Source organism: Hyperolius riggenbachi, chromosome 1, assembly GCF_040937935.1.
Source record: "Hyperolius riggenbachi isolate aHypRig1 chromosome 1, aHypRig1.pri, whole genome shotgun sequence".
Taxonomy (NCBI): Eukaryota; Metazoa; Chordata; class Amphibia; order Anura; family Hyperoliidae; genus Hyperolius; species Hyperolius riggenbachi.
Window position 1 is genome coordinate 279,409,365 of NC_090646.1, and position 12,852 is coordinate 279,422,216.

Consider the following 12,852-nt stretch of genomic DNA (forward strand, 5'->3'; position numbering starts at 1 on the left):
CTGTCCCCTCCCATGTCCTTGCTCCTCTTGTAGGTAGTAATTAGCGGCAGCCTCTATTACTTACCTCATCCTAAGTGCCTGCGGCGATCAGCTGCTGTCCCCTCTATGTCCCCCGATGTCCTGAACGCTCCCACTGTGCAAAGGTCAGTGTTCTCCCCAGAATTTTTTTCCAGCTGGGTGGCATGAAAAAGTAGCCGGGTGGCATGAAAAAGTAGCCGGGTGGGTTGAGATGAAAATGCAGGGCAACTCTGCTTACAGCATAGGAGGAGGTGAGCCGATGACAGCCGGGTGGTCACCAAATCTAGCCGGGTGGAGCACCAGGCTAAAAGAGCCTGGGGAGAACACTGAAGGTAATTAGCGGCGGAAGCCGTGGGAATCGCCTCATCCAGTGAGCCTGCAGCGATCTGCTTTTGTCTCTTTTACTCCTTCCCCCTATTGCCCGGTCTCATCTATAATGACGCGACCAGGAAATGCCGGCGCTAGGGGGAAGGAAGTAGTGAGAGAGACAGAAGCAGCCGATCACTGCAGGCTCACTGGCCCTACTCAACCCATCCACTCGAAGCTGATTTTCCCTCCGTAATGCAAAAGGTTACTGTCCCCTCCCCCCCCCCCCCATAGCAAACATCACCTAGAGATAATAGGATTACATCACTGTGTAAACTCTTCAAAATATACCTGAGATGGGCTTACTAAATGATTTTATACTTATCCGGGGTTTTCCCCAGCCCCATGAGCACCGATGCGTCACTCGCCATCCTCCCCAGTGCCTCCATTCACCTGGTATCTGTCCCGGTAATCTGGCTCAGTCACACCAGTTGACTCTTCTGTGCATGCGTGGCCCCTCCGCATGCGTAGAAGAGTCCAACTGGTGCGGCTGAGCCAGTTACCGGGAATGATACCAGACAAACGAAGGCACTCGGGAGGACGGCGAGGGACGCGTTGGTGCTCAAGGGGCTGGAGAAAGCCCTGGGTAAGTATAAAATCTTTTAGTAAGCCTATCTCAGGTTTACTTTTAAAGGGAACCGAGCACATTCTCTTTCACTGGAATCTCTCCTGGCATAGAAGCTGCCATGTTCCCCCCTCCCCTTCTCACATTCCTTACTTACAGAAGTCAGAGATGCTATCTTGACACTTTGACACACACAATGGGCTCTATTCACAAAATCATGTGCGGTAACTCTTTTTTGGGTGAAAAATTACCTCCAGTGATAATTCACTAAAAATAGTGAAAATAGTGAGTATTCACTAAAAATGTACCAAGTGTGATAAATGTTTGATAAAAGTGCGGTAAAACGGGTGATAAAACTGTCAGTAATATGTACGGAAATAAAGCTTTTTTGACCACTGTAGGGCAGCCCATATGCTTGTCACCCATTACACAGAGACAACCCAGGAAAGCCTGTCACATTTACAGTGGGACCTCAACTCTTGCACAGGACAGAATGAAAACATATATAAATGCACCCCGTATGTATATAATTTAGCCTGTCTAATTCCCCCTCATCTGTGAATAATCAAAACTGTAATTTGAGCTCTCAGCTGTGCCAGCTGGCTGCCTCAGCAGAGCAGCTAATGTGTAAACACAGAATGTTAACCCTATGTCTGCTTCCATGAAAGCAGGAAGTACATACACTGGTTATTTTTTGTTAGATTTGTATCAGCTGTAACAAAAAAAAAGATTTTCTTTATTTAAAGGTTATTATGCTGTTGCTTTTCTTTTAGAGCAGAGATGAATTTCCTCCTCGGCATCTATAAAATCATCTAAAAGACTGTATGAGGTGTGAAAGTGAGCCTTGACATTAGACACACTCGTCTTTTCTGCCTTCTATGTAAAATTGACATAAACTCGAGCAAAGAAAGCTCAAAAGGTTCCATCCTGAAGGCCAAAAGCAGAGAAGTGATAATTATCACCTACCATTTGTAGGTGATAAAAAAAATCCTTAATTAACACCAACTTTTCAATTGAGAATCTCAAATTGGAGATAAATTTTGAGGTAATTACCACACTATTACCTCACTTTTACCGCATGAGGTAATTTAGGGAGAAAAAAATTTGTGAATTTGAAAATGGAGATTTTTTGGATCGGTGTTTATCACTACCTAATTTAACTCATGCGGTAACTCATTGAGAATAGAGCCCATTGTCTTTGAAGAAACAGACCTAAGTACTCACCCCCTTTGTTAATGAAAAGGTATTGTTTAGGTCTTGGTAATTAGCTCAATAAAACAATTAGCTTCCTGAAGTCTCTGTGGTTGGGGACGGTCGGGCAGGCCTGCTGAAACAGGCTAAGGGCCTTTTTTCCACTAGCCTGCGATTTGCGATTTGCTTCTGATCGCAAATCGCAAGGTACATTAAACTAATGGAAACTGCAGCAGCAATTTCCATTAGTGTGATCCGATTGCGATGCGATTTTGGTAAAAGCGCAATCGTCGTCCTGCCGCGTTTTGTATGCGATTGAGCTGGTCTATAATGAGTATAGTAGCTCAATCGCAAACGCAATCGCATGGTGGAAATTGAAACGCGATTGCGATCGCGATTAGAATCGCGATCGCATTTCATAGTGGAAAAGGGCCCTGAGGGCCTTTTTCCACTAGCCTGCGATTTGCGATTTGCTTCTGACTGCAAATCGCAAGGTACATTAAACTAATGGAAACTGCAGCATCAATTTCCATTAGTGCGATCCGATTGCGATGCGATTTTGGTCAAAGCGCAATCGTCGTCCTGCTGCGTTTTGTATGCGATTGAGCTGGACTATAATGAGTATAGTAGCTCAATCGCAATCGCATGGTGGAAATTGAAATGCGATTGCGATCGTAATCGCGATCGCATTTCATAGTGGAAAAGAGCCCTAATAAAACTACTTTGAATGTAAAATACAAGGTAAAATGAAAGTTTATTTTAATAATGAATTACAGATTGTTGGCATGCATTTTTCATGTGCTATAGAAATGTTCTGAGTGCTAAAAAAAGGTGCTCTAAAATTCTTACAATAAAAAGCATACCATTCTATTCATTATGTTTTCCTGGGCCCCTCTCTGCTGTTTCTGCCACTCCCTGCTGCAATCCTGGCTTGTAATTGCCAGTTTTAGGCAGTGTTTACAAACAAAAGACATGGCTGTTACCAGCTTGTGATAGGCTGAGAGGGGCTCACTCTGTGACTCACACAAAGCTGCAGGGGGCGTGGAGAGGGTGTGTATAGCTTATATCCTATCACAAACAGAGTAGCACATTCCAGCCTGAGTGCCTGAGCCCGACAAAGACGACAGAAGAGAGAAGATTTAGATTATATAACTGAGATAATACAGCCACTGTGCAACTAGGAAAGTCTGCAGTAAGACACACCACATTAGAACAGGTATAGGAACTTATAGGATAGAAGAAATAAGGCTGAAGATTTTGTTACAGAGTCTCTTTAAGGGAGGGTGGATTTCAATTACCTTCTGACCATAGTGCCCTTATCTTATCTGAAATGGAAAGTTTCTGTTATTGCTTTTTAAGATAAGTGTGTTACTGTAGCTAACAAGAAAAAAAAAATCCCACAATCCTGCCGGCACTGCACAGTTTTGTCAGAATTTAACTGCTTACATTTTTCTGGAGTGGTCCTTTAAAAGAGTGCAGTGAGGAGCATGACCTTTTTTCACTTTGGCATATCTCTTTCTGTGAATGTGGCTATATAGAAGCATGTGTTTAGAAGTGTCCTCCTCCCTGTGCTTTCCCATCCGCCTCCCCAACACAGACCTCTGATCAGCGGCGGCCAGAAGAGCAGTGTGCAGTGACTGTGTGGCACACTTCAAATGCAGGAAGTGACTGAAGTCCTATGTGGTTACTGTGCACTGCTCTTTTGTTTTCTGGTCAGGCGATGCAACAAGGGGAAGCAGATGTGATGGGGGGAGGGACAGGCCATGCCTGCACCCCATTAGATATACCTCTACACCAGTAACGGTGAAGTAACCTATTGGTTGATTTATTTCCTTTTTTTTTATATGGGTAATATTCTAGATACAGGTTAAATGTTTATGGTACCATGTGTTGTGTATTGTGTGCTGTTATTTCTCAGTTTACTTGATAAATACTGTCGGAAGTGTTAAAGAGAACCCAAGGTGGGGTTCTACAAATGAAATCTGTGCTCAGAGGCTGGGTCTGCCTATACAGCCCAGCCTCTGTTGCTATTTCAATCTCCCCAAAGTCCCCCCTGCGCTCCGCTCTCCCCATAAATCATCAGCTGGGAGGGAAGGGACGCAGGTGGGGACCGGAACTATGGAGGAGGCGGGGGAGCGGCGGAGAGTGACAGTCCAAAAGTAAACACAGCCCACACAGCGCGGCTGTGATTTATGGGGAGAGCGGAGCACAGGGGGAACTTTGGGGGGGATTGAAATAGCAACAGAGGCTGGGCTGTATAAGCAGACCCAGCGTCTGAGCGCAGATTTCATTCGTAGAACCCCACGTCGGGTTCTCTTTAAAGGTGGGTACACACGTCAGATTAAAGTCTTTGGAAAATGAAAGATCACAGACCAATTTTACCCCCTTTCATGTAGTATGAGAGCCATACTCTACACAGTCTATTCTATGGAGCTGAACTCCCCATCAGATAAAAATCTTTGCAAGATGCTGCACACAAAGACCGCTGTACACATGCAACAGATCAGTATCTGCAAAAGATCTGTTCCTGCAAAAGATCCATTCCTGCAAAACGCATTCATAGTCTATGATATCTGCAGATCTCATACACACCTTGTTTAACGGACAATTATCTGTAGATCAGATCCACCAGGTCGGATCTTCAGATCGGCAGATAATTGTCTGATCTGCAGATGAATGTCCATTAAACAAGGTGTGTATGAGATCTGCAGATATAGACTATGAATGAAGGGAACCTTAACTGAGAGGGATATGGATGTTTCCTTTTAAACAATACCAGTTGCTTGGCAGTCCTGCTGACCTCTTTGGCTACAGTAGTGGCTGAATCACACACCTGAAACAAGCATGCAGCTAATCCAGTCTGACTTCAGTCAGAGCACCTGATCTGCATGCTTGTTGAGGGGCGGTGGCTAAAAGTATTAGAGACACAGGATCAGCAGGAGAGTCAGGCAACTGGTATTATTTTAAAAAGAATACATATCCTCAGTTTAGGTTCTCTTTAAGGCCCACCAACAGTGCATGGTTTGTAGAAATCCACAGAGGTAGTTATTCAGCCCTGCTGATACATAATTTACCCCATTGGTGAGTGCTTGTGGTTTCCTGCTAAACATGTACTGCTGGTGGGCCTTGCAGACAGGGCTGGGGAGCTCTGCCTTATAGTTTTGTCACCTACGTGCACAATATGTAGTTGGTATCCTCATACCTAAAACAAGTTGATACATCCCTTGTATTGTATTTGGAATTTAAATACATATAAGTACCCATGTAATTGTGGAACAGATTTAAATTTCATTTAGTGCACTACCTTTTGTTTATTTTAAAAGTTTGTTCATATATTTTTCTTTACAGGAAGATGTTTGTTGGCGGGTTAAGCTGGGACACTACTAAAAAAGATTTAAAGGATTACTTTGCAAAATTTGGAGAAGTTGTAGACTGCACTTTGAAATTAGATCCAATCACAGGTCGCTCCAGAGGCTTCGGCTTTGTATTATTCAAAGAAGCTGAAGGTGTTGACAAGGTACAGTGCTCATTATCTCGGTATATATGAGATGGAAGGTAAAATTATTTATTTAAAACTGTGTAGGATTTTGATATGTTAACATTTGAAGGGCCTTTTAACATACAGCCATGGTCATTTGGTCCCTGGCCTTCTACTGCCCAAATGACAAGTAAACATTTAGTTTGGCCAAACATTCGTGTTTGTCTTTGGAAAAGGGGACAGATGCTGCTGGTGCCACGTGTCTTATAAGGACAGTGGCAGGCAGGGATTTCAGGCATAAGCCATAGAAAATAGTTTTTATCCTGACAATTTAGTCTTACTTCATAGAAGACCTGAAGTCACATTGCTGTTATAATCTGTAGCCATGTCATATGGCAGCACTTTTGTTGTCTTTCCTTCCACTGTGCTCATTACTCATCTTGAGCTACAAAGACTTAGACATGACCTCGAGCTGGGGCTTCTGGAGAGGACTGTGAATGTCATTGCAATTGCACAGCCTCCTGCTGTCATTGCTGGGGAAGAAAGGGGAGGGGGCAGTTGACATCACTTCCTTCACAATTGTTGTAGGGAATTTGTGGTTGCTGCAGCCTCTAATCTTGGCAGTGATGTGGGATCAGGGAAAGGGGGATGGAGTGTATGAGTCTAGACCAGTGTTTCTCAACTTGGTCCTCAAGTACCCCCAACAGAGTACATATGAAAATGGCGCTGGTAGACTTGGGAGCAGGATACAGCCTTTATATGGCTTATCAAGCTTCTGCACAAGTCCGGCCCGTGTTAATTACTATTCCCCCTCCAGGCTGCCATGGATAGTGGGGGAATTATATAATTCAGCTTCAAGCGATTGCTGGAGGCCGAATTATTGTGTTTTTTAAGCAACTTCGGCTCCGTCTTCTGACGGCGCCGACGTTACTCACTGAGCGCCGCTATAGACTGATTCCCATTATAGTCTATGGCGGCGCCCGCTGCGCCCCAATCTAGCAGTGCCGAAAAGCACTGCTCCGCCCCCAGCAGTGCATGTTTTGTAGAAAACCACAAACAGATTAGTGTCTCAGCAGAACTCATTAACTACCTTTAGTTTTCTGCATAACGTACTGTTGGGATATTTGAGGACCGAGTTGAGAAACACGTCTAGACAGCCTGAAGCAGTGCAAAGTGACTTTTGGGATTGTGGCTATCTGGCTAGGTGAGTGCCAACATATGTAAGTATGGGTGATTTTTCAAGGCTAGGAGGGGGTTACAAGTTTAAATATAAAGAATGAGCTGGTGTATGCTCCTGTGTATTCGATATTGTTACAAAAATACTATTCTGGCAGAACCAAGTACTCCTTATTCTCTTTGTTTACAACCTGTTCAATTGTACACCAAGATGGACATAAGCAAATGCATTACACAACGACGAATACCTAAAAGCCCAATGCACTGATTTATTTATTTATTTTTAATATACAGTATTAGGAATTGACCATGAATTAATTCAGTTACACTATACCGACTAAGGTCTTATCCAATAAAAATGTATCCCAAAGATTGTAATGTTTTTTATCAGTTAAAGTGTCCACGAATGGTATAATGTTCATTGTACAAGCTTACCACTTCTGTGTAATATGAGGAACTACCGATTAGTATCCATTCAAAGTATATTTAGTTAGTTTACCCCTCAAAATGATTGCCCTTCTTTGGATTGATGATCATTGTTTGAACTGGGTCACTACTGCATGGTGGATAGCAGGAGTGCAGCTAAGGTTTTGGTGGCCCCAAGCAGTCCATAACTTGAGACCCCCATCCACAAAAGAAGCCACTTCTAGAAAATGCATGGCCACACCCCACGTGGTGGAAGATGGGTGTGGCCAAACATGATGTGGGTGGAGCCAAATACTAGCAGTTTCTAGGCTAAATTGCACCGAGGGCGTAAAATGCGCCCTCAATGTGGAGACCGGTATAGGTGCCCGCAGTATAGGTAGCCAGCTCTAGGTCCCCCCCAGTATAGGTAGCCCATATAGTTGCCCCCAGTATAGGTAAGATATGTAGGTGCCCCCATATAGGTTAAATAGGTTGGTGCCCCCATATAGGTTAGATAGGTTGGTGCCCCCGTATAGGTTAGATAGGTAGGTGCCTCCAATATAGGTAGCCAGTATATTTGCCTCAGTATAGGTTAGATAGGTATATGTCCCCCCAGTATAGGTTAGATAGGTAGGTGCCCCCCCTCCCCCCTATAGCCAGGAGGGTATGCGCAGCGGCGGGGAGAGAGAAGTTTCCACTTACCTGCCTTCATCCTGCACGCAGCTTCTATCTTCAGCCTCTCCCAGTGCGCGTCGCATCAGTACGAGCTCCCCCTGTGATGACATGCGGTACGTCATCACAGGGGGCGCTGTTACCATAGCGACAGACGCCATGACAGGAAGTAGATAGAAGCTGTCAGGATCGAGGAAGGTAAGTTGAAACTTCTCTCTCTCCGCCGCTCCACCTGGTGCCCGCACGCAGCAGAGCGAGGCCCCAAGCGGGGGCTTGGCTTGCTTGTATGCTGGCGGCGCCCCTAGTGGATAGCCACAATAACTTTGACCTTTTTTGTCCAAAAAGCATTTAATAAGGATCAAGGAGCACACCATGAAGAGCACATGCATTTTACATTCAGCATTCTACAATGTAGATTTGTAGTGATCTCACATATGTGGTACAGCATATAACCGTGCACCGTGTTGGTTGTACTCCAGTTAACCATTATTGGGCAAGATTTTAATTAGGTGAAATGAAAGAAAAAGCATTATCCGATGATGTCTGTGCTGGTTGTGGAATTCTATAGGTTAGCGCTGGAAGTGGAAGGGGGGATAGGTTAGCGCTGTGAGTGGAGAGAAGGATAGGTTAGCGCTGTGAGTGGAGAGGGGGATAGGTTAGCGCTGTGAGTGGAGAGGGGGATAGGTTAGCGCTGAGTGGAGAGGGGGATAGGTTAGCGCTGAGTGGAGAGGGGGATAGGTTAGCGCTGTGAGTGGAGAGGGGGATAGGTTAGCGCTGGGAGTGGAGAGGGGGATAGGTTAGCGCTAGGAGTGGAGAGGGGGATAGGTTAGCGCTAGGAGTGGAGAGGGGGATAGGTTAGCGCTGGGAGTGGAGAGGGGGATAGGTTAGCGCTGGGAGTGGAGAGGGGGATAGGTTAGCGCTGGGAGTGGAGAGGGGGATAGGTTAGCGCTGGGAGTGGAGAGGGGGATAGGTTAGCGCTGGGAGTGGAGAGGGGGATAGGTTAGCGCTGGGAGTGGAGAGGGGGATAGGTTAGCACTGGGAGTGGAGAGGGGGATAGGTTAGCGCTGGGAGTGGAGAGGGGGATAGGTTAGCGCTAGGAGTGGAGAGGAGGATAGGTTTTAACGCTGGAAGTGGAAGGGGGATAGGTTAGCGCTGGAAGTGGAAGGGGGATAGGTTAGCGCTGGAAGTGGAGGGGGGATAGGTTAGCGCTGGGAGTGTAGAGGGGGTAGGCTAGCGCTGGGAGTGTAGAGGGGGTAGGCTAGCGCTGGGTTCGAGAAGGGGGGTAGGTTAACTCTGGGACTGGAGAGGGGGATAGGTTGGCGCTGGGAGTGGAGCCGGGGATAGGTTAGTGCTGGGAGTGAAGAGGGCCATAGGTTAGCATTAGAATAGGATGTTTATAGCGATATTAATGTTCTGATCATTATTGGCATTATGGTGCGCCAAAGGACCGAGTGGCAATATCAAATGTACGCATTAGTAAGATTGCAGCCTTCTGATTCACCTGATCTTTTGGTGTTTCGACTTCTTTGATCTCCCCGAGGTTGCCACACCTCACCTTACTTGGTTATTGCATTTCTGATCATTTTTGCTCAGGACATGGAATTATGAAACGGATAATTTTTCTCTAAATAGCTTTCCAAAATGTATTTACAATATAGGTAAGCCAAAAAAGAATGCATAAGTCCTATATCTGTGAAAGGAAGTCGGCGCGCAGCTCTTTCAAACAATTCTGAGTAGTGTCTTATCCATCCAGGGTAACATTTACTTATAACTTACTGTACGCTTTTTTTTTTTAGGTATTGTATTAGTCACTGTGTCATCTACATTGAATACCAACTCTGTATTTTGAAGCTGTCTGTATATTTATGCACATACACACATACATATTTACTGTATGCACATACATAATGTTTCGGGCAATATTATCTGCTCATATTCAGCTAAATGCTTCAGAACTCATTGGACGGTGCTTCACAGTGCAGATGGACAATGACCCAAAGCATACCGAAAAAGCAACCAAAGAGTTTTTGAAGGGAAAGAAGTGGAATGTTATGCAATGGCCAAGTCAATCACCTGACCTGAATCCGATTGAGCATGCATTTCACTTGCTGAAGGGAAAATGCCCCAAGAACAAGCAGAAACTGAAGACAGTTGCAGCGGAGACCTGGCATAGCATCACCAGGGATGAAACCCAGCATTTGATGATGTCTATGTGTTCCAGTCTTCAGGATGTGATTGACTGCAAAGGATTTGCAACCAAATATTAAAAACGGAAAGTTTGATTTATTATTCTGTCCCATTACTTTTGGTCTTTTAACAAGTGGGAGGTACAAACTGTTGTGATTCCTACACCATTCACCTGATTTAGATGTAATTTGGAGCTAGCATGTTTAGTGGGCTCTCATTCCTCTCTGGGACTAACCCCCCCCCCCCCAACTTCTTTTAATTGCACGGCCGAGAGTGCTCTGCGCATGTGCACTATGTAGTTGTGACGTAGTGTGCATTTGCAGAGCTCCTGCAGGTATGTGATCCAAGGATGCGGGCAGTGTCTGCGCAGTCAGTTGCGACCACCCCGACCAGGAAGTAAGTTCGAGGGGTCTGTAGGCAGTCCCGGAGGGTTTTAAATTCTTTTCCGCTAAGGTATCCTTTAAGGCATCAGAATGGATGTCTGTCTAAAGCAGGTATGTCAAACCGGTCCTATGAGGGCCGAGGTCCTCACACATTTTTGACAGCTCAAATTAATTCATGGGTCTGAATCAGGAAAGGTGTGGTCCATCAGGTAGAACACATCCCTCTCTTTCTCAGTCCATCCTAAACACTGGCATGGATCTGGCCCTCCAGGCCTGGAGTTCGACACGTGGTCTAAAGGGACACACGGCTACTAAGCATAAAATAATATGTTGAAAGACATAGGAGAGAAGTTCCACCTTAAACGTATGCATCCCTAACGAGAGGGCCACAGAGCTAACACTGAAGGGGTTTATTGGGCTGTTGTAGAAATAAGTATTTGGTCTTCCCTATCACTTGTGAACTAATACGTTACACAGTACAAGGTTATATTTAAATGTCATACAAAATGTGTCTTTTGCTGCAGGTGATGGAACAAAAAGATCACAAACTAAATGGCAAAGTTATCGATCCAAAAAGGGCAAAAGCAGTGAAGACAAAAGAACCTGTTAAGAAGATATTTGTGGGTGGTTTATCACCAGACACGCCAGAAGAGAAACTAAGGGAATACTTTGGGACATTTGGGGAGGTACTGTTGACAAGTATTTTTTTTTTCTTTCTTTTAATTACATAGTATATAATACATATAGCACTACGGAGTACACAGAGCTACCCATATCTGTCAGTCTCTGAAGAAACTCCTTTCTACTAAATACAGTAGAATGTCTCCTCAGGTACTACATAATCTAAACTGTTATGTTTGGTTTTTTTTTTTTTTTTTGTAATTGGGGGGGGGGGGGAGCCTATTAGGCAGGCGGCAGAATCACATTTAGGCCTCTTGCACACTACATGCGATCAGGGCTGTGGAGTCGGTACAAAAATCTTCCGACTCAGTTTATGAAAACTCCGACTCCGGGTACCCAAAATTACTCTGACTCCTTAGTCTAATACTTACCAGGGCTGTGGATTTTGTACAAAAATCATCCGACTCCTAAGTTTATGAAACCTCCGACTCCGGGTACCCAAAATTGCTCAGACTCCACAGCCCTGCATGCGATTCCGATTTCTAATTGATTTTCACACGCGATTCCAATTTTTAATCTGTACTGCATGCACCATTTTTTCTACGTTTTTTTCTTTTGATAGCATCCAGGGAAAATCGGAATCGCAAATCGGATTTGCAGTGTGCAAGGAGCCTTACAGCCAGTCACAGCTACCTCTTGACCAGCGATGGGCATGGCCCGTCATGCAGGATAGAAAATAAGCTCAACTTGTCTGCCATGGGAAAGTGAAGGCCAGAGTGACAAGTAGACGGATAGAGCGTCTGTCTTGTGGTGGCCTGGGAGTGTGGGGCTTTGTCTGGTGGAACCGGTGACAGGGCTGCTTCAACTGCAACGTGCGGGGAGCACCGAACTGTAATTCACTGATATGGATATGTGACATCTCTGCTGTCAGCTGACAGTATTGCAGTGCACCACACTGTAATGGGAGCTTACAAACACTCCCTAAATCCCATCAAAACAGTATCTTTAAAGCGGATCCGAGATGAAAAACTAACTATAACAAGTGACTTGTCTATATATCTTATCTAAAGTTTAGATAGTTTACACAGCAAATCCAGCTGCAAACAGCTTCAACAGAATATAATTATTTCTTCCTGTGATACAATGACAGCGGCCATGTTCTGTTTGTAAACATTACACACAGGCAAGCTGATCTGCATCTCCATCCCTCAGCCTGTGAAAACCTAATTCTCCCTCCTCCCCTCTGCCTCTAAAGTCTCTGGCTAGTAACGCCTCCCCCTCCTCCTACCCAGACTGAGCTCCCATAAGCCCTTGCTACTGTCTGAAAATGCCAAGACAGCTGTGGGCGAGGCTCGTTTAGCTTATAGGGAATTAGAGTATTAAAACAAAAGCAAAAAAGTATTTGGCTTGAGGAATGCCCTATAAACTATATGAAAGTAACACAATTATGCAATGAGTAAAAGATTATCTCGGATCCACTTGAACCATTTCAGCTGCGCGGACGTGAGCTTCACGTCTGCAGCGGCAGGTGCTAGAGCCGCAGGAACGTGCTAGTCACGTCCATGCAGTTTGGTGGGTCTGCAAGCGATCCTGCGGGCAAATGCCCGTGATCGCGCTGCTGCTGCTAGCAGGGGGGATTGGTTGCAGGGGACAAAAGTCCCCTGTGCTAATCTGAGCATGTCCGCTGAGAATAAACACTGTTTTTGTTCAAAAACAGTGTTTATTCTGTAAATGGAGCCGTCATTTCCGCCCGGTCGTTAAATTTATGATCTTCCCGTCGCCGCTGTGAT

General features: G+C 45.0%; 1 protein-coding gene across 5 annotated transcripts in view; it reads left to right on the forward strand.

Annotated features, from left to right (window-relative positions):
* The window catches only part of LOC137507027 (heterogeneous nuclear ribonucleoprotein D0-like), a 33,102-nt gene that overhangs the window by 5,182 nt on the left and 15,068 nt on the right, over positions 1 to 12,852 (forward strand). For all 5 annotated transcript variants that reach the window (XR_011020468.1, XR_011020469.1, XM_068233645.1 and 2 more), the window contains exons 2-3: positions 5,489 to 5,657; positions 10,966 to 11,127. Coding sequence is in view for 3 of the 5 variants with exons in the window: in XM_068233645.1 (XP_068089746.1) it covers positions 5,489 to 5,657; positions 10,966 to 11,127 (331 nt within the window). In the remaining 2 variants the exon portion in view is untranslated. The remainder of the gene's footprint in view (positions 1 to 5,488; positions 5,658 to 10,965; positions 11,128 to 12,852) is intronic.